Source organism: Cervus elaphus, chromosome 4, assembly GCF_910594005.1.
Source record: "Cervus elaphus chromosome 4, mCerEla1.1, whole genome shotgun sequence".
Lineage (NCBI taxonomy): Eukaryota > Metazoa > Chordata > Mammalia > Artiodactyla > Cervidae > Cervus > Cervus elaphus.
In genome coordinates, this window is record NC_057818.1 from 33,447,798 (window position 1) to 33,467,620 (window position 19,823).

The window sequence follows — 19,823 nt, forward strand, 5'->3', positions numbered from 1 at the left end:
GAAAGGACAAGGGAGAGAGCTCCCACCAGAAGGAAGAATATACAAAGGCCAGGAACTAGAAAAGGACAGGAAATGGCCTAGTCTAGCTGCAACTGAGAGTCTGGTGAGAAGGGAGAGGAAGAAAGCAGAGAGACCAGCAGTGACTGAGGGGTGGGGGTGGGGAGGGGCCTGAAGAAAAACTTAAGCCGAGTGAGAGACTTGAGAATATTTTGGACTATGAGACAATGAGAAACAATTTGATCGTTGACTTTTTTGTTGTTGTTGTTTAACTGAAGCATGATGTGATGTCTGGATCAGTCTTGCTACAGGATGATGGAAAGGTAGGTGGTAGTCTGGGGGTAGGAAGACCATGAGGAGGCAGAGGAAGGAATCTAAGCAAGAACAGAATTCGGGGAGTGGCCATGGACAGATAAACACCTGCTAGAATCCAGGGCAGGTTTCAGACAACTTCCCATTCCTGCCCTATATAGACATGCCTTGACTGTTTGACTCAAGGTTCCTTCTGGTCAGCTTCTTTCTCATCACCGTCTCATCTTCATCATCAACCTCACTGGTTATTAGCTCAGGTTGGGGAGACAGGGGAGGCAGGGTTCTGTTTTCTAGTTTTCTTTTCTAAGTCACAAAAATTTATTCATGATAAGAAAAGCACTCTAAATTTGAGGGTCACTTTATTTTCTCTTCGAAGTGTTCAGCAGTTAGATAGACAGGGCTTGCTTTCTGAGCCCCCTGATCACTCTCTGGGTTCTTTGGTTAAGTCACTTTGTCCTGCAGAACCCCATTTTTGCCTCAGCTTAAGGGATAATAATTCCTATAAAATAATATTGAGAGGATAAATTAGTTGATGTATCTGATTCCCCTTAGTGAAATAACTGGAGCATAGAAAGGTATCCAATAAATTAGAATTACAGTTATTATTTCACAACCATTATTTATACTTCACCACAGTTCTCTGAGACAGATGGGTGAAGATAAGGGTTATATCACCTAGTATAACCAGGAAATCTGCTCCAGAAATTATGGAGCTTGAATGAGTCTATCCAAATAACTGGAGTAGAATATTTATGTCTCCTAAGTCTTCATCTTGTTTACACTGAATGATATCTTGGACCCTTCTTGAAACTGAAGGATGTGGCTCCTGTAGGGCTTTCCTAAAACCTTTTACCTCTAGAATTCCCCATCTAGACTTTAAAAATAAGTTTCTCTGTACCTTATCGGGCTGTTGGCAGCATCAGGGTCTTTGGCATGCACTCTCCCCACCACAGTGCCAGGGGCTGCATTTTCTTGGACTTCGTGGATGTAACTTGGGGCCAAGAACATAGGGGGCTCGTCAGCATCTTCGACTGCAATCTTGACTGTCACGGTGTCCTTGAAAGGCCCGTTGCTGATGAACTTCGGGTCAATGTGCACATTGGCTGCCTCTACCTTCAAGTTGTATGCTCTTTTGGTTTCAAAATCTACAGGCTGGCAAAAAAGAAGAGAAGATTGACAACCAATTCCTTGAAAGAATAATGGAAAAGAAAGACCTGATTGTTTTTATAGGGCAGTGTGAATAGTTGTTCAAAGAGAGAAAATCAGTGTCTATTCAATATCCAATTACCTGAGCCATTTGGTCAGAAAATCAGACAAATCAATTGTTAAAACTTGGAATGTGTTTAATGGGTAATTCAAGGAGCATGGCAGACTCAGAAGGACCCCATCATCTAAAATGAACCACATTCTCTGAACACACTAAGGCTTCCCGTCAGTCACTAAAATCACTTAAGGAAAGGAATTAAAACATTACAAAAATAAATGTTGTAGCCCATTCTGAAAAGTACTAAGAATCTTGGTAATAAAAATACTCAATGAATTTTAGTCAGAGAAAAAAGTGATGTCTTGTTAGATGACTCTCCCCTCTACCCATACACACTCTGGCTTAATCATATTAACAGTCTCATTTTTAAACTTTCTGACCACAGAGCATTTCTCAAAGTCAAGAAATCTTACCAGCAGTGGTCCATAATCTGACTTAACGTGATTTATGGGTAATTTGAGTGGGTGGGTTTTTTTGAATGACATTATCCTAATTATTGATACTATTATCCCTTTTCCAATTCTTCCATTCCCAAACACATCAAGGACATCTCAGTACTAATTCTTACCTGTTATGCTTCCTAATCTCCCTTTTGAAAGACTATGATAGAACTCACCAGCTAGAATGGAATGACATTACTTTGTTTGGACTGAATTCATTTTTAGGTTACTTCCTATTTATGGCAAGTGATATAGAACAGTGTGAGTACTTCCCAGTTAAAAGAATGTATATTTGTACAAAATTCAATTGAAAGAAAAACAATTATAAATAATATAGATTTTACACAGATGTGAAAAAAATGAAGTAACATTTGAATGGCTGTCATTATTAAGAAACTGATGGTAAGCACTCCCACATTCTGAAGGAGGGGCGGTTCTGTGAATCAGTCAGCAACGGGTGAAAAGTAAAATCACAGAGGAGAAACAAGCCTTCCTGCCCGGAAACAGAACTTTCTAATTAGCACTCTGGATGATTCTGAACTCCCAAATGTTTGCAAAGAGTTGGGTCTTTTAAGGCTAGCATCTGCCTGCCATGTTGCTGTCATCTGCCTGGTATTATTTTGAATGGGCATATAATCATAGGGCTTAGTCCTAACCTAATTCTACAGAATTCTAACTGAGGATGGTTCCAGTTTCAGGAAGGTTAAAAGCATTCAACACCCTTGACACTTTTTTCCCCAGATTCAGAGAACACTCCCTTTTCTTGAAGCAAAATCTGTCCCCAGCTGTTCCATGTTCCCCAGCAGTCTCTTTGTCCTTCACTGTGTTACTGAACAGCAGAAAGGAATGGTATTTATAGGCTGAAGGTGTGAGACTGCTGCAATTCCTCAAAAATCTCTGTGATTATCAGACAAAATGAAAAACATGAATACAATAGTTCTGAGACCAGGCAAGAAGAAATTTTCTTCTCCCAGATAATCTGTTGATTTACCTGGTAACAGAATGTTTTGAACTTGACTTAGGTACATGCCTAAGGACCCAGAGCACTGTTTCCACTGGAAAGCCTTGTTAATGTTAAGGTTGGTATAGTATAGTTTGACTGGTACTTGCTGAATCTAGAGCAAAGCTCCCCAGGTCTTTGCAAATGCTTGTCTGGAACACCCTCTCTAGTTTGGTGAGACTTTACTGTCTTCTGGTGGTCATCCCAGGCTTATTAAATCCTCTCCGTCTCCCAGACAGAGATTAGTCTGGCCCCTTAATTGCACATCTGCAGTCCCTTGTCCCCCACCCCTCCTGAGTGAGGAGCATCCCAAAGAACTCTACAGAGTTGTGCTGATCTTTGCTGCCCTCTGCCTCCCCAGCACCCAGGAATGACTATACCAAATGATAGCATGCACCAATCACTGTGATCGAAAGGAAAGCAGAGTTGATGGACGGACAACATTTAAGCATCTGCCTCTAATTTATTCCCTGCCTCCTTCCAAAAGAGATTTAAGGTAGTTTCCCTATCCATGTTATGAGTAGTTGAAATAAAGCTATATAGCTACATACTACATAAACCATAAAAATCTCAATGTTCCCGAGTTTACTAATCCCACCTCTAAAAATCCAATTCAACAGGATTAATTCAACAGAAAACCAAAACAAACAGTATTCAAAAATGCATGATGATGCTGTTTAGACATCACTGAGGGGTTATATCTAATCCTGGGAAACATACACACAAAACACCAAACCCAACTGTGAGATTTTATTAAGGAAATAATGGTCCATCAATAGGATGGGATGTTATGTAGTCATTAAAAATGATTATGTATATTATATAACAGCATGTAAAACGTTTATGATGTGCTATTAAGTTAACACATCTGATCACTCTATGACTGCAACTGTGTTAAATGTTACACGTCCACATCTATATATATGTGGACAGAGAACATAAAGAAATAATCAGGTATGCATGCATGCGTGCTAAGTCACTTCAGTTGTGTCTGACTCTGTGACCCCATAGACTGTAGCCTACCAGGCTCCTCTGTCCAGGGGATTCTCCAGGCAAGAATACTGGAGTGGGTTTCCATTCCTCCTCCAGGGGATCTTCCCAACCCAGGATCGAACTCACGTGTCCTGCAGTCCTGCATTGTACGCAGTCTGTTTCTTTTTAACCACTGAGCCACTGGGGAAGCCATAATCAGGCATAAAAGTGGCTTTATTAAAATTGTTTTTAAAAATACTTAAAATGCCTTCTAATGCTGCTCTGTCACTGCTTTACAAGGAGTTTATTTGTTTGAAAGTGAATACCTCAGAGACCATGAAGAGATCTCTCAATAATAACTGGGAATCCCACTCAGTCAAAGCTGTTGCAGCATCGGATTTTCCTAAGTCCACCAAGCCACCTACAGGTCTCATTTTTACTTTGCACTGGTTCTTCTTCAGGTAGTCACACAGAGATCATCTCAATATCCCAAAGGCAGCTCCTCTCTCTCTCTCACGCGCTTATAAGCCTGACACTCACTGTGTCTGACACAGGGTATTCAAGAAATATTTATTACTTTCTAAGCTATTCAGTACAAGAAAGTGAAAGTGTTAGTCACTCAGTCATATCCAGCTCTTTGCGACCCCGTAGGCTGGAGCCCTTCAGGATTCTTTTCTGTCCATGAAATTCTCCAGGCAAGAATATTGGAGTGGGTAGCCTTTCCCTTCTCTAGTGGACCTTCCCAACATAGCCACTGAACCTGGGTCTCCTGCATTGCAGGCAGATTCTTTACCATCTAAACCACCAGGGAAGCCCATTCAATACATGAATAACTCCTAAGTAACTCTTTTTTTTTTTTTTTGGTAACGTCTTTTTTTTTTCCATTTATTTTTATTAGTTGGAGGCTAATTACTTTACAATATTGTAGTGGTTTTTGTCATACATTGACATGAATCAGCCATGGATTTACATGTATTCCCCATCCTGATCCCCCCTTCCGCCTCCCTCTCCATCCCATCTCTCTGGGTCTTCCCAGTGCACCAGGCCCGAGCACTTGTCTCATGCATCCAACCTGGGCTGGTGATCTGTTTAACCCTAGATAATATACATGTTTTGATGTTAACTCTTGAATTCTTTACATTTATCTCTTCTGCTTTCTTCCAGTCTTTGTAATTTCTCTCTTGAATTCCAGCAAGAATTTTTCAACTGGTCCGACTGTATCCATCTCAAAATCCTCAAGACTGAACTCACTCAAGTTTCTTAAATGTGTCCTGTTTTCATCAAGACCAGCCCTTCATGCACTTGTTTTCTCTGACCCTCCTCTCCTTATCCGTTTGATAAATTCCTACTCACCTATGAAGACTTAGCTCTAGAACTGCTCCCTGTAAGCGGTCATCCATGACCCATATTCATAGAGACTATCATGCACTATCACAGTTGCTTCTCAACCAGGAAGTGATTTTGCTGTACCTCACCCCAGGGAGTATTGGGCTTTGTCTGGAGCTCTATTTTATCATCACAGCTGGTGGGGATGGGTGTGCGCTTTCTGACATCAAGTAAGGGGAGACCAGGAATGTTGCTGAACACGATACAATGCACAGAACTGCCCCCTACAACAGAGAAGTCTTTGTCCTGAAATGTTAACAATCTCAAGGGTCAGAAACAACCCCTCTATTTTAACTGTCTTTTTTGCTTAACTGTCCTGTTAAATTCTGATCTCCCTGTGACCAGAACTCTGTTTCTTCCATTTTAGATGTCCAGCCTCTCACAAAGGGCCTGCCTGACAAATAATAAAAACTCAATCACACTTGGTAGAAAAATAAGTTGAATGAATTAAGAAACAAGTGGAAAAAAAAAAACTATATTAGAGAATATTTTTAAAAGGCACAAATAGTTTCATGGGTCTCTCTATATCTTTTTATATTATTAAATAATATATAATGCTTCCTATAAGGATCCATCATTTTACTGTATTAAATTCACCTCTCAATATTTTTTTTTTCCTCCTGGACAGTTAGAACTTCATGCTATAAGTTTAAGCAAATGTTCTTTTGCAAATGAAAGAATATCCTACTCTGTTTTCAACCTAAACATCAGTGCTTTATGGAAGATTATTCTCTTGCCTGAAATAAACACATTGAATTGGGGGGAAATGTGCAAATTAATCATATGCAGAGAGCTCATTTGCGATGTGTTAGTCCCATGGGGTGATTTAAATGTTTCAGATTTTAGAGACACGGTGTGTGTTTATACCCTGAATACACTGAAAACAGGTGACAACCTTAGCATAACCAACTACCCAATTACTTGAACAGCCAAGGATGCGGGCAGGAATCATTGATGTCACTGCTCGTATGTCAGTGTCAGACAGAAGGGATAGTCATATTAATTAACAAAGCAAGTTGACAGCTCTATGCTACAGGCCAATTCACACAGCTACTTTCCCAGAGGAGAAGCCAGAGGGAGTGATTATCCCAGCCCCTTGTGGCTGGTGATTAGGCCTTGGTGACTATACCATTCATCATCACTAATGTTGATTTTTCCATATATCCAAAGTTTACCACAATTTCCATACTCTTTTATGACAGTCACTCCTACTTTCTTTTTCTTTGGGTCCCCTCATACTTCTCCCAAACCCAACAACATTGCTTTCATATGTTGTGAAAACTGGGCTTCTGGGAACACATCTCTCCCTGCTCCCTTTACTAAAAGATTCCTCCCAGGAGTCTCCCTCCATCCCACCCTTGCCTCCTCTCCAGCAGCTGAACTCTTTATTGATTCTTGAAATTAATTTTTTCATCGGTGTTCCAGTCCAATCTTTCCCATCATACCAAGGAGCTTAATATTCAGGCTACAAAACCAAGTTGAAAATGAATGTTTGATTAAAACCAAGGTAATTCCATCATCCAATTCAGATTTGATACTCCATATACTTTAATGATGTAGAGGTATTGATTTCTCAAGTGGTACATTGGGGGGGGTAATCATTTTATTAGAATATCCACTGAAAGCCAATCAAATCTGGCTCTCTTTTATAAAACCTTTTTGGTCCAGCTATTTCCAAAATGCCTTAAGTGGGAAGATGTTCCAGAATACACTAATTTTGAATTTCATGTCTTTAAATTGCTAGCTGTGATTACAACAGGATTAAATTATTTAACCTGTCTGAGCCCCAGCCTCCTCCTAACTAAACTAAGGTATCATTGCCCACTGGGATACTACCATCTACTTTATATGATTTTCATCATATAAAACAAACAAAGGTTACTATGAGTCACAGTATTTAGAATTGAGTAAATGTTAGATTAAAAAAAACAAATCAAGAATAAATAATAAGCTCATCTTTGTAGTGAATTAATCCCAGGAACACATTTTTAGCAACAGTTTAGCTGACTATGAGGGAAGATCCATTATTTTTGTTTCTCAGGCTCAGTTCTGAGAGAAAATTGAGCAGAGGATTTGGTTCACATTTCATAGAAGGCCCAACAATGTAACAGACCTTGGATGTTTGAGATGGGAAAAGTTCTGGAGAACCTATATTAATAGACTCAGCTTGGCAGATCCAACAAGGAAACGCCATGCATGCTGAGGGCTGCTTCTCCAAAATATAGGTTTATCTAAACATCTTTCTTTCCTTCAGGAAACTGTGCCAAGTCATACAAGAACTAATCAGTAATCTCAGGGCAAGTATTATCACCCCCTCTCTTTCTTCCAGTTTTATTGATACATAGTTGACATATAGCACTGTATGAGCTTAAGATATACAGTATAAAATCTGACTTTCACACATCATGAAATCATTACCACAGTAAGATTAGCGAACATTCATCATCTCATATAGATACAGAAGAAAAAGCAAAAATTTCTTTTTGATGAAAACTCTTAAGGATTTACTCACTGAACAACTTTCGTATATAACATACAGCAGTATAAATTATATCCCTAATACTTATTCATCTTATATATAGGAGTTTTTCCCTTTTGACTGTGTTCATCCAACTTCACCTTTCCCCATCCTCCACCTCTGATAACCACACATCTGATCTCTTTGTCCATGAGTCTGTTTTTTGGTTTGTTTTTGAAGAATAATTGACTTACAGTACCATGCTAGTTCTTGGTGCACAACATAGTAATTTGATATTTCTATACATTTCGAAATGGTAAATTGATTTTCATCTGTGACAATAGCAAGATATTACATTATTGTTGACTATAGTCCCTAAGTTGTATAAAAACTAACTATAAATCTCAGGTAGGCATCATCAGTGCCTTCTGCCAGCTCCCTCTGGAATATAGTTCTGTTATCTCCCAAAAACTCAAAGCTCAACTGCAAAGTCTGAGGTCCAGCCCTCAGTTGTCCATATTCTCAGTTTTTAGCCTTCAACTCTTTGTTTCCTGCAGTCTTGTCCTGGCAAAGCAGGCCACACTGCTGCCACATCTGATTCCTCACCCTAACTCACCTTTTTCAGTTTCACCACGCCCTCCTGTGTTTCATAGTCCGTTGTGATTTCAAACAATTCCATCCCATCTCCATCAACAATATTGTACGTGACTAAGCCATTTTCTCCAATGTCTGGATCTTTAGCCTTCACTCTTCCCACTTCCTCTCCTGGGACAGCTGCTTCTGACACAGACATCTGGTATACGCCTAGAAGAAGAAGATATCTATTTTTATTTTCCCTTTTATTTGGCAGCTGTAAGACTTTAGATTTCATTGAATCCCAATAAATTTCTCAAAGGGTTTGACATTGAGCTTCCTATTGATTGAAAACATGAAAAGAAGTGAATGGATGCGAGGAAGATCCCACACAGCTTGCTTGTCAAAGAAATGTTTTCTGTAAAGAATGATGAAATAACATCAGGGTCCAGGGTGGTAGGGTGGGGGTACCTGCCACATGTGAGAAAGGAAAACAATGCCCAGTTACATTTCCCATCAGGAACTGATGGAGGGCCATGTATATCTTCACACATTCAAAAAAAAAATCAAAACCTCTTTTCACATCTTTGGAATGGCCCAGAGATAATTCTAAGGCTCACATATGGCACTCGCAGGTGCCCAGAAAGAGAATGTCTTCTCTGTTTAAAAGCCTTCTGTAGCTCCATATTTATTTTAAAGTCAAATGCAAATTTTGTCCTTCAAGGTCATGACCCTTCCAGCTCTATATTTGACTCTCTTCTTATTTTACCTCCTTCACCATTTGATGAATGGATATCTTATATGGAAGGTTTCTCACAGTGTGACATTTCCACATAGATTTTTTAAATACATATTGGGAACCTACGATATGCTGAGCACTGTCCTAGCCTTTGGAAACTCAGTAGTAAATTAAAGAGTCAGGATTCTCCCCTCATTCTACAGAGAAAAAATAATCAGATGTATACATACTCTGATATCACTGCTAAGAAGGAGAAAAATACAGTAAGGGACAAAGGATAATGAAACAGTATAAGTGTGACTGTGTGTAAGTGTATGATGTGTGTGAGTGTGTTCGTGTGAGTGTATGTGAATATCTCCTGAAAGGACTGGGCCAGATAAATCATGTGAATATCTGGGGATAAAAGTACAAACAAAGCAAACAGCAAACTGCAAAAACCCTAAAGTGAAAACAGTGAATATATACAGAACAGTAAGACCACAGGTGTGACTGCAGCCTTCTGGTAGGAAATAAGTGTAAACAGGCTGGGGCCTAACTGCACAAAGGGCATTGCAGGAGATGGAAAGGATGTCAGATTTTCTTTAAAAATGTGTAGGAAGTCACTGAAAGGTTTAATTAAAGAAATAAGATGAGATCATCTTAATTGTATCATCAGAATTAAAAAAATATTCTCTGTGAAACACTGTGGAGAAGCAAGGGTCAGAAAACCTGGCCTCTATCACTGCCAAACCTAGTGGTTTGGGACAAGCTACTTAAGCAATTTAAGCTTTAGTTTCTCCTTATGTGGATTTTATCAATTTTAATACTCTGTGTACATTTATCTATATTGTTTGGCTGTGACTGCTTTCAGCTCAGACCCATATTCAACTTAAACACACCGTGTCCTTCATGATAAAGGACAAGTCGGAGAAGGGAGTCTCTGTATATAATTACCAATTTACATGAAGGTTTAGCAAAACTTGCTCTCAGGTAATTTTCTCTAAATCTCATTCAAGTCCACAGCTATAAAACTGGTTATCTTCACAGCAGTGATGTAACTTCACTCTATGCTTGCAGGTGAGCAAGGACATTAATCACCACCTGCTAATAGCCCTGCATGGTCCTTTCCATCCAGCATACCAGGCGGTTTTAGAGTGTGGATAACGGAGCATGCAGTTTCTTAGAGTGCTCTATGAGGCTTAAGCTTATTGGGGATACTGAACCTTGTGCTTGACCAAGCAAAGTAACCTTCATCTCTCTGGGGACTTTATGAGAACTGGCTGTCACCCTGTAATCCTCTACCTTAATGTCTCCCTTCCAGAGACTGTTGTCTTTGAATTCCTTTGAGTGACTGTGGTGCCTATCTGGGGCCATACTTGGTGGCCTTCCCTATTTTCTCACTTGTAAAAAGTGCCATTTCTCTGGCAATAAACTCATAGGCTCTACCAGCTAATCTAATAAAGCAGCTTTCATGGTGAACTCCCCATGATCTATCAGCACCAGCATCATTATGATTATATTGTACCTCTGTCTGTACCTACACTGTATACATAACCAGATTTGTGTTCAAAATCTAGCTTTGCTGTAATCTTTTAGGCAACTTACAGCACCTTCCATGGAACCCGGTTTTATCTGTGAAAGAGAGGCTCTCATAGAGATTTGCAATAGTAGTAACTGTTCATTGAAGGGGTTATAGTTGTTGTAATTATGATTATTAATAATGACCTTTCAAATATTTTTTTCTTTTATTTCCTGCTGCAATCCTATTAATTTTGCAGGACCATAATCACCTAGATAATAATAATGGCTAACCTTTGTTGACAGCCTATGCCAGATATCATTGTAAGATTCTACAGTAGCTCATTTAGTTCTAACAATATCCTACTAATTAAAATTTTTTTAAAAAAATATTTATCTGTCTATTTCCCTGTGTTGGGTCTTAGCTGTGGCATGCAGGATCTCGGCACATGGACTCTCTAGCTGTGGTTCGGGCTCAGTAGTTGCAGCACGTGGGCCCAGTTCCCCCAGAGCATGTAGGATCCTAGTGCCCCGACTAGGGATTGAACCTATGTCTCCTGCATTGCAAGATGAATTCTTAATCACTGGACCACCAGGGGAGTCCCAACATCCTATTAACTGAGTCCTATTAATGGAAGATTGTATTTTGCAAAAGTAGTCCAAACAGTATCTCCCAGCCCACATGCTTCTCTTTCAGAGACTTTAACAGTCCTTCCCTTGAAAGGTGGGGTCTATAAGAACTCCACTTAAATTTTGGGCAGTCTTATGACTACAGTGGAAATGATGCTATGTGATTTCTGAAGCTTGGTTACAACAGGCTATACAGTTTCTAGTTGGTGTTCTTGGGGCTCTCCTCACTTTCAGAACCCATCCAAGCCACTCCTTGTAGAGGCTGACATGGACGGGAAGCAACAGCTGACATTAACTTGCCAGCCACGTGACTGAACCAGCTTGGAAGTGGATCTTCCAGCCTCAGTCAAACTCTGCCAATGGATGCTGTGAAACAGAAAAAAGCTGCCTCTTTCAGGTTTTGCCCAAATTTCAGAGTCATGACAAAAATAAACAATTATTATTGCTTTAAAGCACAAGATTTGAAGTAGTTTGCTAGGTAGCAATAGATAACTGATCCAGCCACTATTACATATTCAGGTTAGAAATGAGAACACTGAAACAGAAAGGTTAATTAATTACTACATCGCATCATGAGTGCCTAGCAAAATGGATTTTTCTCTTCCCAGGGTTGTGAAATATTCTATGTCTCCACTTTCTCCCACTACCTCTCCTCCACTTAAGATTTCTGTTGTCATTACTGTTGTCTTGTGTGTGTGTGTGTGTGTGTGTGTGTGTGTTTCAAGAGTGTTATAAAGAGCCTCCATTACTCTAGATTCCTTCTGGAAAGTTGAGTATAGCAGGGATGGGTCATAGAAGAGAGTTGGCTGTGGCACCATTGGAAAGTGAAAACCAAGCCCACCGACTTACTCTGCGGAAACTTTGGTGGGTTGTCGTTGACATCGGTCAGTGTGATCGTCACTTTGGTTGTCCCTGAGAGTCCACCCATGTGTCCACCCATGTCCTTGGCCTGGATCACCACATGGTACTCCTCCTTGGCTTCCCTATCCATGTTGGGAAGGGCCGTTCTGATGATACCTGGACAGGTGAGCAGGGAACACCACAGATATTCATTAATTACATTGTAACAAAAAAGATCTAGGCACGGGGAAGCAAAGATGAATAAAACAGCACCTGTCTGCACAGAAGAGTCACTCCAACATATTTATCATCAAAAGTAGCCATACTTGGAGCATCATATAGACATATTTTCCAGTAAATTACCATCGTTATTAATGTAGCATTAAAATTTTACATTTTATATGTTGTACTATAAATACAAGTAATAATCTCATCTGTCTCAGGTGTAACACTTAATTAAAGATGCTAAAGATTGATACATTTGAGGACCAACTACATGAGCATCCATAACATAAACCCATGCTTTTGGACTGTCAGCAGAATCCTCTGACTATCAATGCCTGCATCCAATTCTTAGAAACATTACTCTGGTCTGTTTTAAGTTAAAAGTAGATGGCAATATATTAAAATGTTAATATTAGCTTTTTAAGTGTATAACAAATCGGTTAGAAATATACACAAAGATTATGTCAACTCTAGTTGTTTACTATCACCTATCACTGACAAGGATACATTAATAATTGAATTCTACATGATCTCTGGATATTAATGCATTACTGGTGTGGAAACCATGTTCACTTAAAATCTTTTGGGAATGCATGCAAGCTTTTTTCTGTCTGTAGATGTAGCAACATTTACACTAGAAATCTAAGAGAGTGCCATGGAAGCTTTAAGTCCTTATCCTTTTCTGACCCTGATGTTTGTACGTTTCTCAGCAACATTCTTCAACTTGCTGAGCCTCGTTTTTCTTGTCTGTTAAATAATTTGGTAGGTTCAAATTGCTGCTTCCTAACAAGAGTCTCTGAGATAACGAATATTCCAACTAGAGTCCCTCCAGCAATTTTAGTATCTCAAAAACTTAGATGCAATTCCACATTTATCCTTGGCAAAATTAATTGGTAAATGCCTTTGATGAAATCATAGCAAGTAGCCCCTTAAATTGTGATCCAAAGAATAGTGTCTGCAAATAAATGATCACTTAGGTAAGTGGAAATTATATTCAGTAAGTGGGCAAAATATCTGATTGGCAGGCTATGCAATATAATATTATACACACACACATATACATGTATTTGATAAATTTCAACTGTATTAATATAAGTGGATTTTTTTGTAAATATCTTGCAAACATATGGGGGTATATTGTGGAAAAAAGAAGGGAATTTGAGATATAATACTGTGGACTGACAGTTTCACAGGATTTTAGTGTTTATTCTAATAAAAGGATCCTAGAATCAAATTTGGGACACATGGAGTGAAACATCTTGGTGTGGGTTTTGACTGGTATATCTGTTCACTCTTTCGGTTTGCTATTTGTTTTCTGTAAGGATTTGCAGAACCTCCTTTTTGGATGTTAATGCCTGTTGGGAACCTAGAAGCTCAGCGGAGGAGGTGGGGATGTGCCATCCCCCAGATATACCTAAGCCTCATCAGCTTCCACCCCCACAACCCCCAACCTTGCACAGCGGTCTTCAAGCTTTGAGAGCTGCCAGTCTTTACCAGTCCACGAGTCCTATGGTCTCTTAATTTGGATCCACAGTTGAATTTTATGATAAAACATATTTGAAGATAAGAACTGATATCATGAGGAAAGTTGTAGTCTAGGATTATATTTATTGCTGTGACATGGTGCAGTACAAAGGAAAGCAGTCACAAGTATAATCCGTTGGGTGCTAACTACAGGCCAGGCAATGTGCAGTATTGTGACATGGTGCAATACGAATAAAAGCAGTCATAAGTATAGTTCATAGTTCATTGAATGCTAACTATAGGCCAAGTTCATTGAATGCTAACTACAGACACTGCACAATAGTCTTGTTAGGTGGCCCATTTTGTATTTTAGAAAACTGAGACTCAAAAAGGTTTCAGCCAGCAGACCTGGACTCCTTATTCACAATGTGTCACAAATCACAACGCCATTCCACGGTACCTGTCTGTGCTTCTACTGAAAAGTAGGGTTGTCCTTCCAGGATGCTGTACACTAACTTGGCACTGTTTCCATAGGTGGGGTCATCTGCGTCTGAAGCTGTCACCTGGATCACTGATGTTCCTTAAAAGTGAAACATTCATTAGAGACAGTCCCTCCACTTTTCAAATTATATTATACTTTGCAAATTTTGTCTTAAGATTAAAAACTAACAAGAGCCCCCAAATTATTCAATATGCTTTGATTTTCCAGACTGAGATGCAAAAATAATTTCCCTTCCTCCTCCCACCCTTTTTAATCCCCATAGCTTAAAAATGAACTTTCTATATTCATAATGCATCCTGCTATGCTTAGTAGTTAAAATAATAATGTGAACATTATTGCAAAAACATTCTAAGACCCATATAACTGGAATGTTCAGTATATCAAATAATTAAATAAAAATCTTCCCAAAGAGTATAATAAAGGATAATTAATGATGAATTGCTTTTCATGAAAGGACAGAGTGCGGTCTTCCATCTGTAGCAGAGCAATAAATACATCATTTTATTGTTGCTTTGTATGTAATAAAATGGCTGCTAATACTACATTTTAATTAATTTATGGCCGTAAATATTGTACAGAATGTTGTTCCCTACTGGCATGAAAATTGCATCTTCCCACCTCCAGTGGGTCTGGTCGTCACACAACAGAAATCACCAGTAGACATCTGGTGAGATCTAAGGCCAGCAGTTGCGAGCCACAGTGGAAGGAAACCAGGGAATTGAAAGAAGAGGGGATTCTGGTTTTTGTAGGAAAAACCTTTGTTCCTTGATGGTTCCCAATGGGGCAGGGGAGATGGTCGAGGGAGAGAGCTGGTAATTACAGAATTCCTCTGTGCCAAGCACTGTTTGGGGCAAGTTCCAAGTATCCTGCCCCTCTGCTAGGTACTTTTCACATTAATTGTGCCTATGAGTTACTGAGCATGACAGGCAGGAAGTTCTGCATTCTGTTTTGCAAAGTGGCTCACTGTCAAGAGTCAGGATTCTAACCTCTACCCAGCAAACAACCAAGCCAAGGTTCTTTCCGTGACAGTTTCAACAGAGGAGCCAGGTTCTACATGAGACGCAAGGCAGCCCATTTATACAGCCTCTGTCAGCCCTCTGATCTACAAATTTGCTGGTGATTTTCACACAGCGTAAGAACAAATTTGACTCTTTTTTTTAAAAAAATTCTGTAATTCCTTTTTTCGTACAAACAACATTTGGGGGAGGATTCTTCCCACAAAACTAGGCACTATTCTAAATCATGAAGATCTGTAATGGCATTAATAAGCTCTATTTTCTCTTTTCATGGTAGAGCTTAGGAAAGTATTTTTTATGCTTAATTTTCTTTAAGAAATCCACTAAGTTCTTTATAACTCTTTGTATTTCACATCTATGTTTATTTAACCCTCATCAGAGTTTACGTTATCCTCATGGTATAGATGACAAAATGAAAACTGAGAAAGATGTAAGATGCTTTCTGGGTTGACCTGGCAGCCATGATTCCAATACAGCACTGTCTGGCAGCAGACAACTCTCATAGGCCACGATGCAAAATCTGATATTAATCCTTAAGCACCAAGCTGCCCCAAGACATGGGGTCAATGAAAATTCCCCTGGAGCATCGTTTTTGATGACTGGCCTTTTTCCCCTGGCTCAGCTGCTGACACTGTTGTCCTCTATTTAATGATTTCTTTGATGTCTGCTGTTTCTCATTAAAAGTCCCCAGGTGACTACTGAGAAACTGAAGAATTGGGCAAGGCAAAGAGAAGGCAGAATAGGCCCAGCTGGGTTTTTATAAAGTATGAGAAGGGTTTCACGTTAGTTGGAGGAGAAGAAGAGGGCTATTTTATTTATTTATTTTTTTCCCACCACAAGCTCTATATGCAAAGTGGAAGGAGTAGAGTTTTTTAAATCTTTATTTGGCTGCCCCTGGTCTTAGGTACTTCATCCAGGATCTATCGTTGCACTGTGCAGAGTCTCTGGTTGTGGCTCATAGGTTTAGTTGCTCCAAGGCATGTGGGATATGAGTTCCCTGACCAGGGATTGACCCCCACATCGCCTGCATTGAAAGGCAGATTCTTAACCACTGGACCACCAGGGAAGTCCCAAGGAGTAGCGTTTTAGAGTCACTTCTGTATCTAACTTTCTTGGGCAAATTGATTCTCAGTCTCTGTGCATGGTTTTCTCATCTGTAAAATGGGCAGTTCGGCCCTGATGATCCTTAAGCTCATTAGAACTTTAAATCTCTGATTTCATAACCATACTTACTCCTTGATCAGAACAGCCCTGGTCACTGTCTGAAAAGCAAACCCTTCTTAATATGAGGCATGCTTCTCAAAAGCAAGCACAACTACCTGCATTCTATAACGTCAAACAAGAAGTATTGCCAGGAGAATTGTCCACTAACAATGTTAGGTGTCTGTATGCATGATGAAAAACATAGCTGCTTCTGAATTATTCTAACAGATGGTGACATAGTGTCATGGTGAGGTGTATATCCTGGTTCCACTTAATAGCTCAGATGACCTTGAATAAATTATAATTAACTTGTTTCTACCTTTGGTTTCCCATTTGCAAAATATGTCAAATAGGACCTACCTCATTGCAAAAATGAGTCACTGCAAAGATTAAATGCAACAGGGCATGTAAATCATTAATGAGCACTGTGCCTACATGCTACAAACTCTGCTGCTATTACTTATTGAACACCAACATGCACTAGTGACCAGATATATATTATTTATAATCCTACATGACTAGAAACTTTTAGTCCCATTTTACAGAGGAGAAACTCAGGCTAAGAGAACAGATGGAACTGATTCCAAGTCACAAGGTTAACAAGCACCAGGGCCAGAATGGCCTGGGTTCGATTACATTTTTCCTATTCTTCTATGCCTCCTCGTATTTTGTAAGGTTACAGTTTAAAACCTCAGGGCAATTTAAAATATTTGAAACTTCAACTATATACATGAAAATTTTTTGTTTGTTATTTTGCCATAGAAGCTACAGCATAAATCCTACATCTCGGCTTGGGAGAATGGGCACCAGCCCACCCACCTGCAGAGACACCACGCCTGCAGGTGGAGTAGGTCCGTCCTCCCCCTCCCTTACGTACCCACGTTGGACCTCTCGGGCACGTTGGCGTGATAGGTCTCATGTAAGAACTCAGGAGGGTTGTCATTAATGTCCTGGACCTTGACAATGAATTCCGACGGTGGCTCCAGGGGCCGGTTGGTGTCCCTGTCCACCGCCTGAGCCATCAGCGTGTACTGGGCTCTCTCCTCTCGGTCCAATGTCTTGGTGGCGTGAATGTTCCCTGATTTGTCATCAATCACAAAAATGGTTCCGGCTCCTTCACCTGAGAGAATGTATTTAATGTTCCCATCACCAGAGTCAATATCGGAATGAAGCTAGGAAAAGAGAAATGGAGACTTGTAATTCCATGGCAGATGCTCTGGGGAGGTAGAGACACACTCACATGCTGTTTGCTACAATACACTGTTTACATGCAGACATACACACACTGAGAGGGAGACACTCTCACCCCATTTACAAATGAAGAAATGTAATCTTAGAGAAGATAATTGTCTTGGCTAAGGGTACATAGCTGGGGAGCAGTGAAGCCAGAGTCCAAACATATTACATATGCACACATATTACATATTACATGTGCACACAGATGAAACACATATAATACACATTAGTAGAGCCATCTTGAAAGAAATATATGCATATTATAGAAAGTAAAAGACACACATTTGAGCAAGAAGTAAATCTTCTAAGTTCTGATTGCCATATCTTCATTTTCCCTGTGCAAAGACAGCTCTTGTTACCAGTGTCTTGTGAGTCCTCTAAGACATATTCTATGCATATGCCAGACTATCTATACAAATACATGTGCTCTGGTTTATTTTTACACAATAAAGTGCACAGCGCACACACCACTCCTCAACTCCGTTTTCCTACCACAGTAAATTCAGACGACCCTTCCAAACCGGTACATATATATTGATCTCATCCACTGTATAGAGGTTATTATTTCAGTCTTCTTCCAAAGGACACTAAGGTTCCAAAGGACACCAGGCTTTTGTTATCACAAACAATTCACTGATCAGGATTTCTGGATGACCTGCTGAGTGGCACAGCAAGTATGAGGCTCTGGGGATGGACCCTGCCTGGAGGACCCCCCCCCTGCCCCCGCTTCTCCTCATAAGCATGGAGTGCGTGGAGAGGGTGGATGGGCATGCAGCTTCTTAGACTAAAGAAAGACCATCTCCTTGAGATTTTCCCCTCCTTTGACAAAGCCAGGCGAAATGATGGAACTCGCCTAAATCCACACTTGGCAGGGCCAGGAAGTCATCCAGGTCACCTGACTACCCACTTGTGCCGTCTGCCTTCCTCTTTGTAACATGGAGCTCCCCTAAAGACCACATCCAATTTTCCCATGGCAATAAAGTCGTTATTGTACTTTGTTGTCCAACCTAAATTTCTGCCGCTATCATCTTAATCTGAGTTCCTTTGCCCTCATTTTACCCTTTATGGGAAAAGGTAAGCATTACTTTCACTGTTCTCAGGGGCTTCAAGAATAGGCAGGTGGATAAAAAGCCCTTGGTTCTACCTACTACCTAAGAAAACCTAGTGTAAACTAAACAGCTTTATTCTCAGGGAAGTAATAATGATAATAATACGTATTACTTAAAATTATTATCTTAATGTTTATTATAGTGCCATTTTAATATTATTATTAATGTGATTTTAATTATTATTATTATTATCATGAAACCAAGACCTAGAAAGCTTGCCCAGAATCACAAAGCACGATAGAATACATTGCTTTTTAAAATTTTTTGTATTGTTTCAATTTTCCCCAAAATATCTAATGGGTTTGCATTGCCTCAGTGAAACACCAATTATTTCAGCTCAGAGGGATACCTGTAGGTACAAATTACATTTTGATTTTAGTCTATAGTGCTTCTTAGGGGGGAAAAAAGCATACTTCCCTTCAGAACTTGTTATTCATAACAAGCTATGTGTTGTCATGAAATTATGGCTACACATTTCTTATGAATAACACAGTTTGTAATATACAAAGCTATCTGAATATATGGAAGCTCCAAAGGATGACTCAAATTGCCCCAGTCTTCATACACGTTTCCACAGTGGGGGCAGACATTCCTCTGGCTGTCCTTCTAACCCCCAATAATTGTTTATATTTGTTTGTTTTCTCTGCCTCAGACTTGTCAAAAGTCAGGGGCTCAGCCATGACTGTGGAATGTGGAACAAGGAAGTCAATGCAACACTTCCTTTAATGGGAGTCTAGACAAGGAATGTTTCTAGGAACCTTTATATATTACATGCGAATTTGGCAAGACTTGGGAATTAAATTTCATGATCAACCAAGTAACTGAAAAAATTTAAATATAGTGCTCATAATTTTTTATCTTGCTTTCAGAGTTCAAAGATGGATATAAATTCCCTTCTTCCCCCTCTCCAACAACAATGAACCACACAACTAACAATGACATTTATTAGCTCCGACACAA

At 39.7% G+C, this 19,823-nt stretch overlaps 1 protein-coding gene across 3 annotated transcripts in view; it reads right to left on the reverse strand.

The window, feature by feature from the left end:
- CDH11 (cadherin 11) overlaps positions 1-19,823 on the reverse strand; it is a 49,292-nt gene that overhangs the window by 27,084 nt on the left and 2,385 nt on the right. For all 3 annotated transcript variants that reach the window (XM_043898640.1, XM_043898639.1, XM_043898641.1), the window contains exons 2-6: positions 17,396-17,690; positions 14,258-14,377; positions 12,118-12,285; positions 8,446-8,633; positions 1,208-1,461 (exon numbers count right to left, since the gene is read on the reverse strand). In XM_043898640.1, coding sequence (XP_043754575.1) covers positions 1,208-1,461; positions 8,446-8,633; positions 12,118-12,285; positions 14,258-14,377; positions 17,396-17,690 — 1,025 coding nt within the window. The remainder of the gene's footprint in view (positions 1-1,207; positions 1,462-8,445; positions 8,634-12,117; positions 12,286-14,257; positions 14,378-17,395; positions 17,691-19,823) is intronic.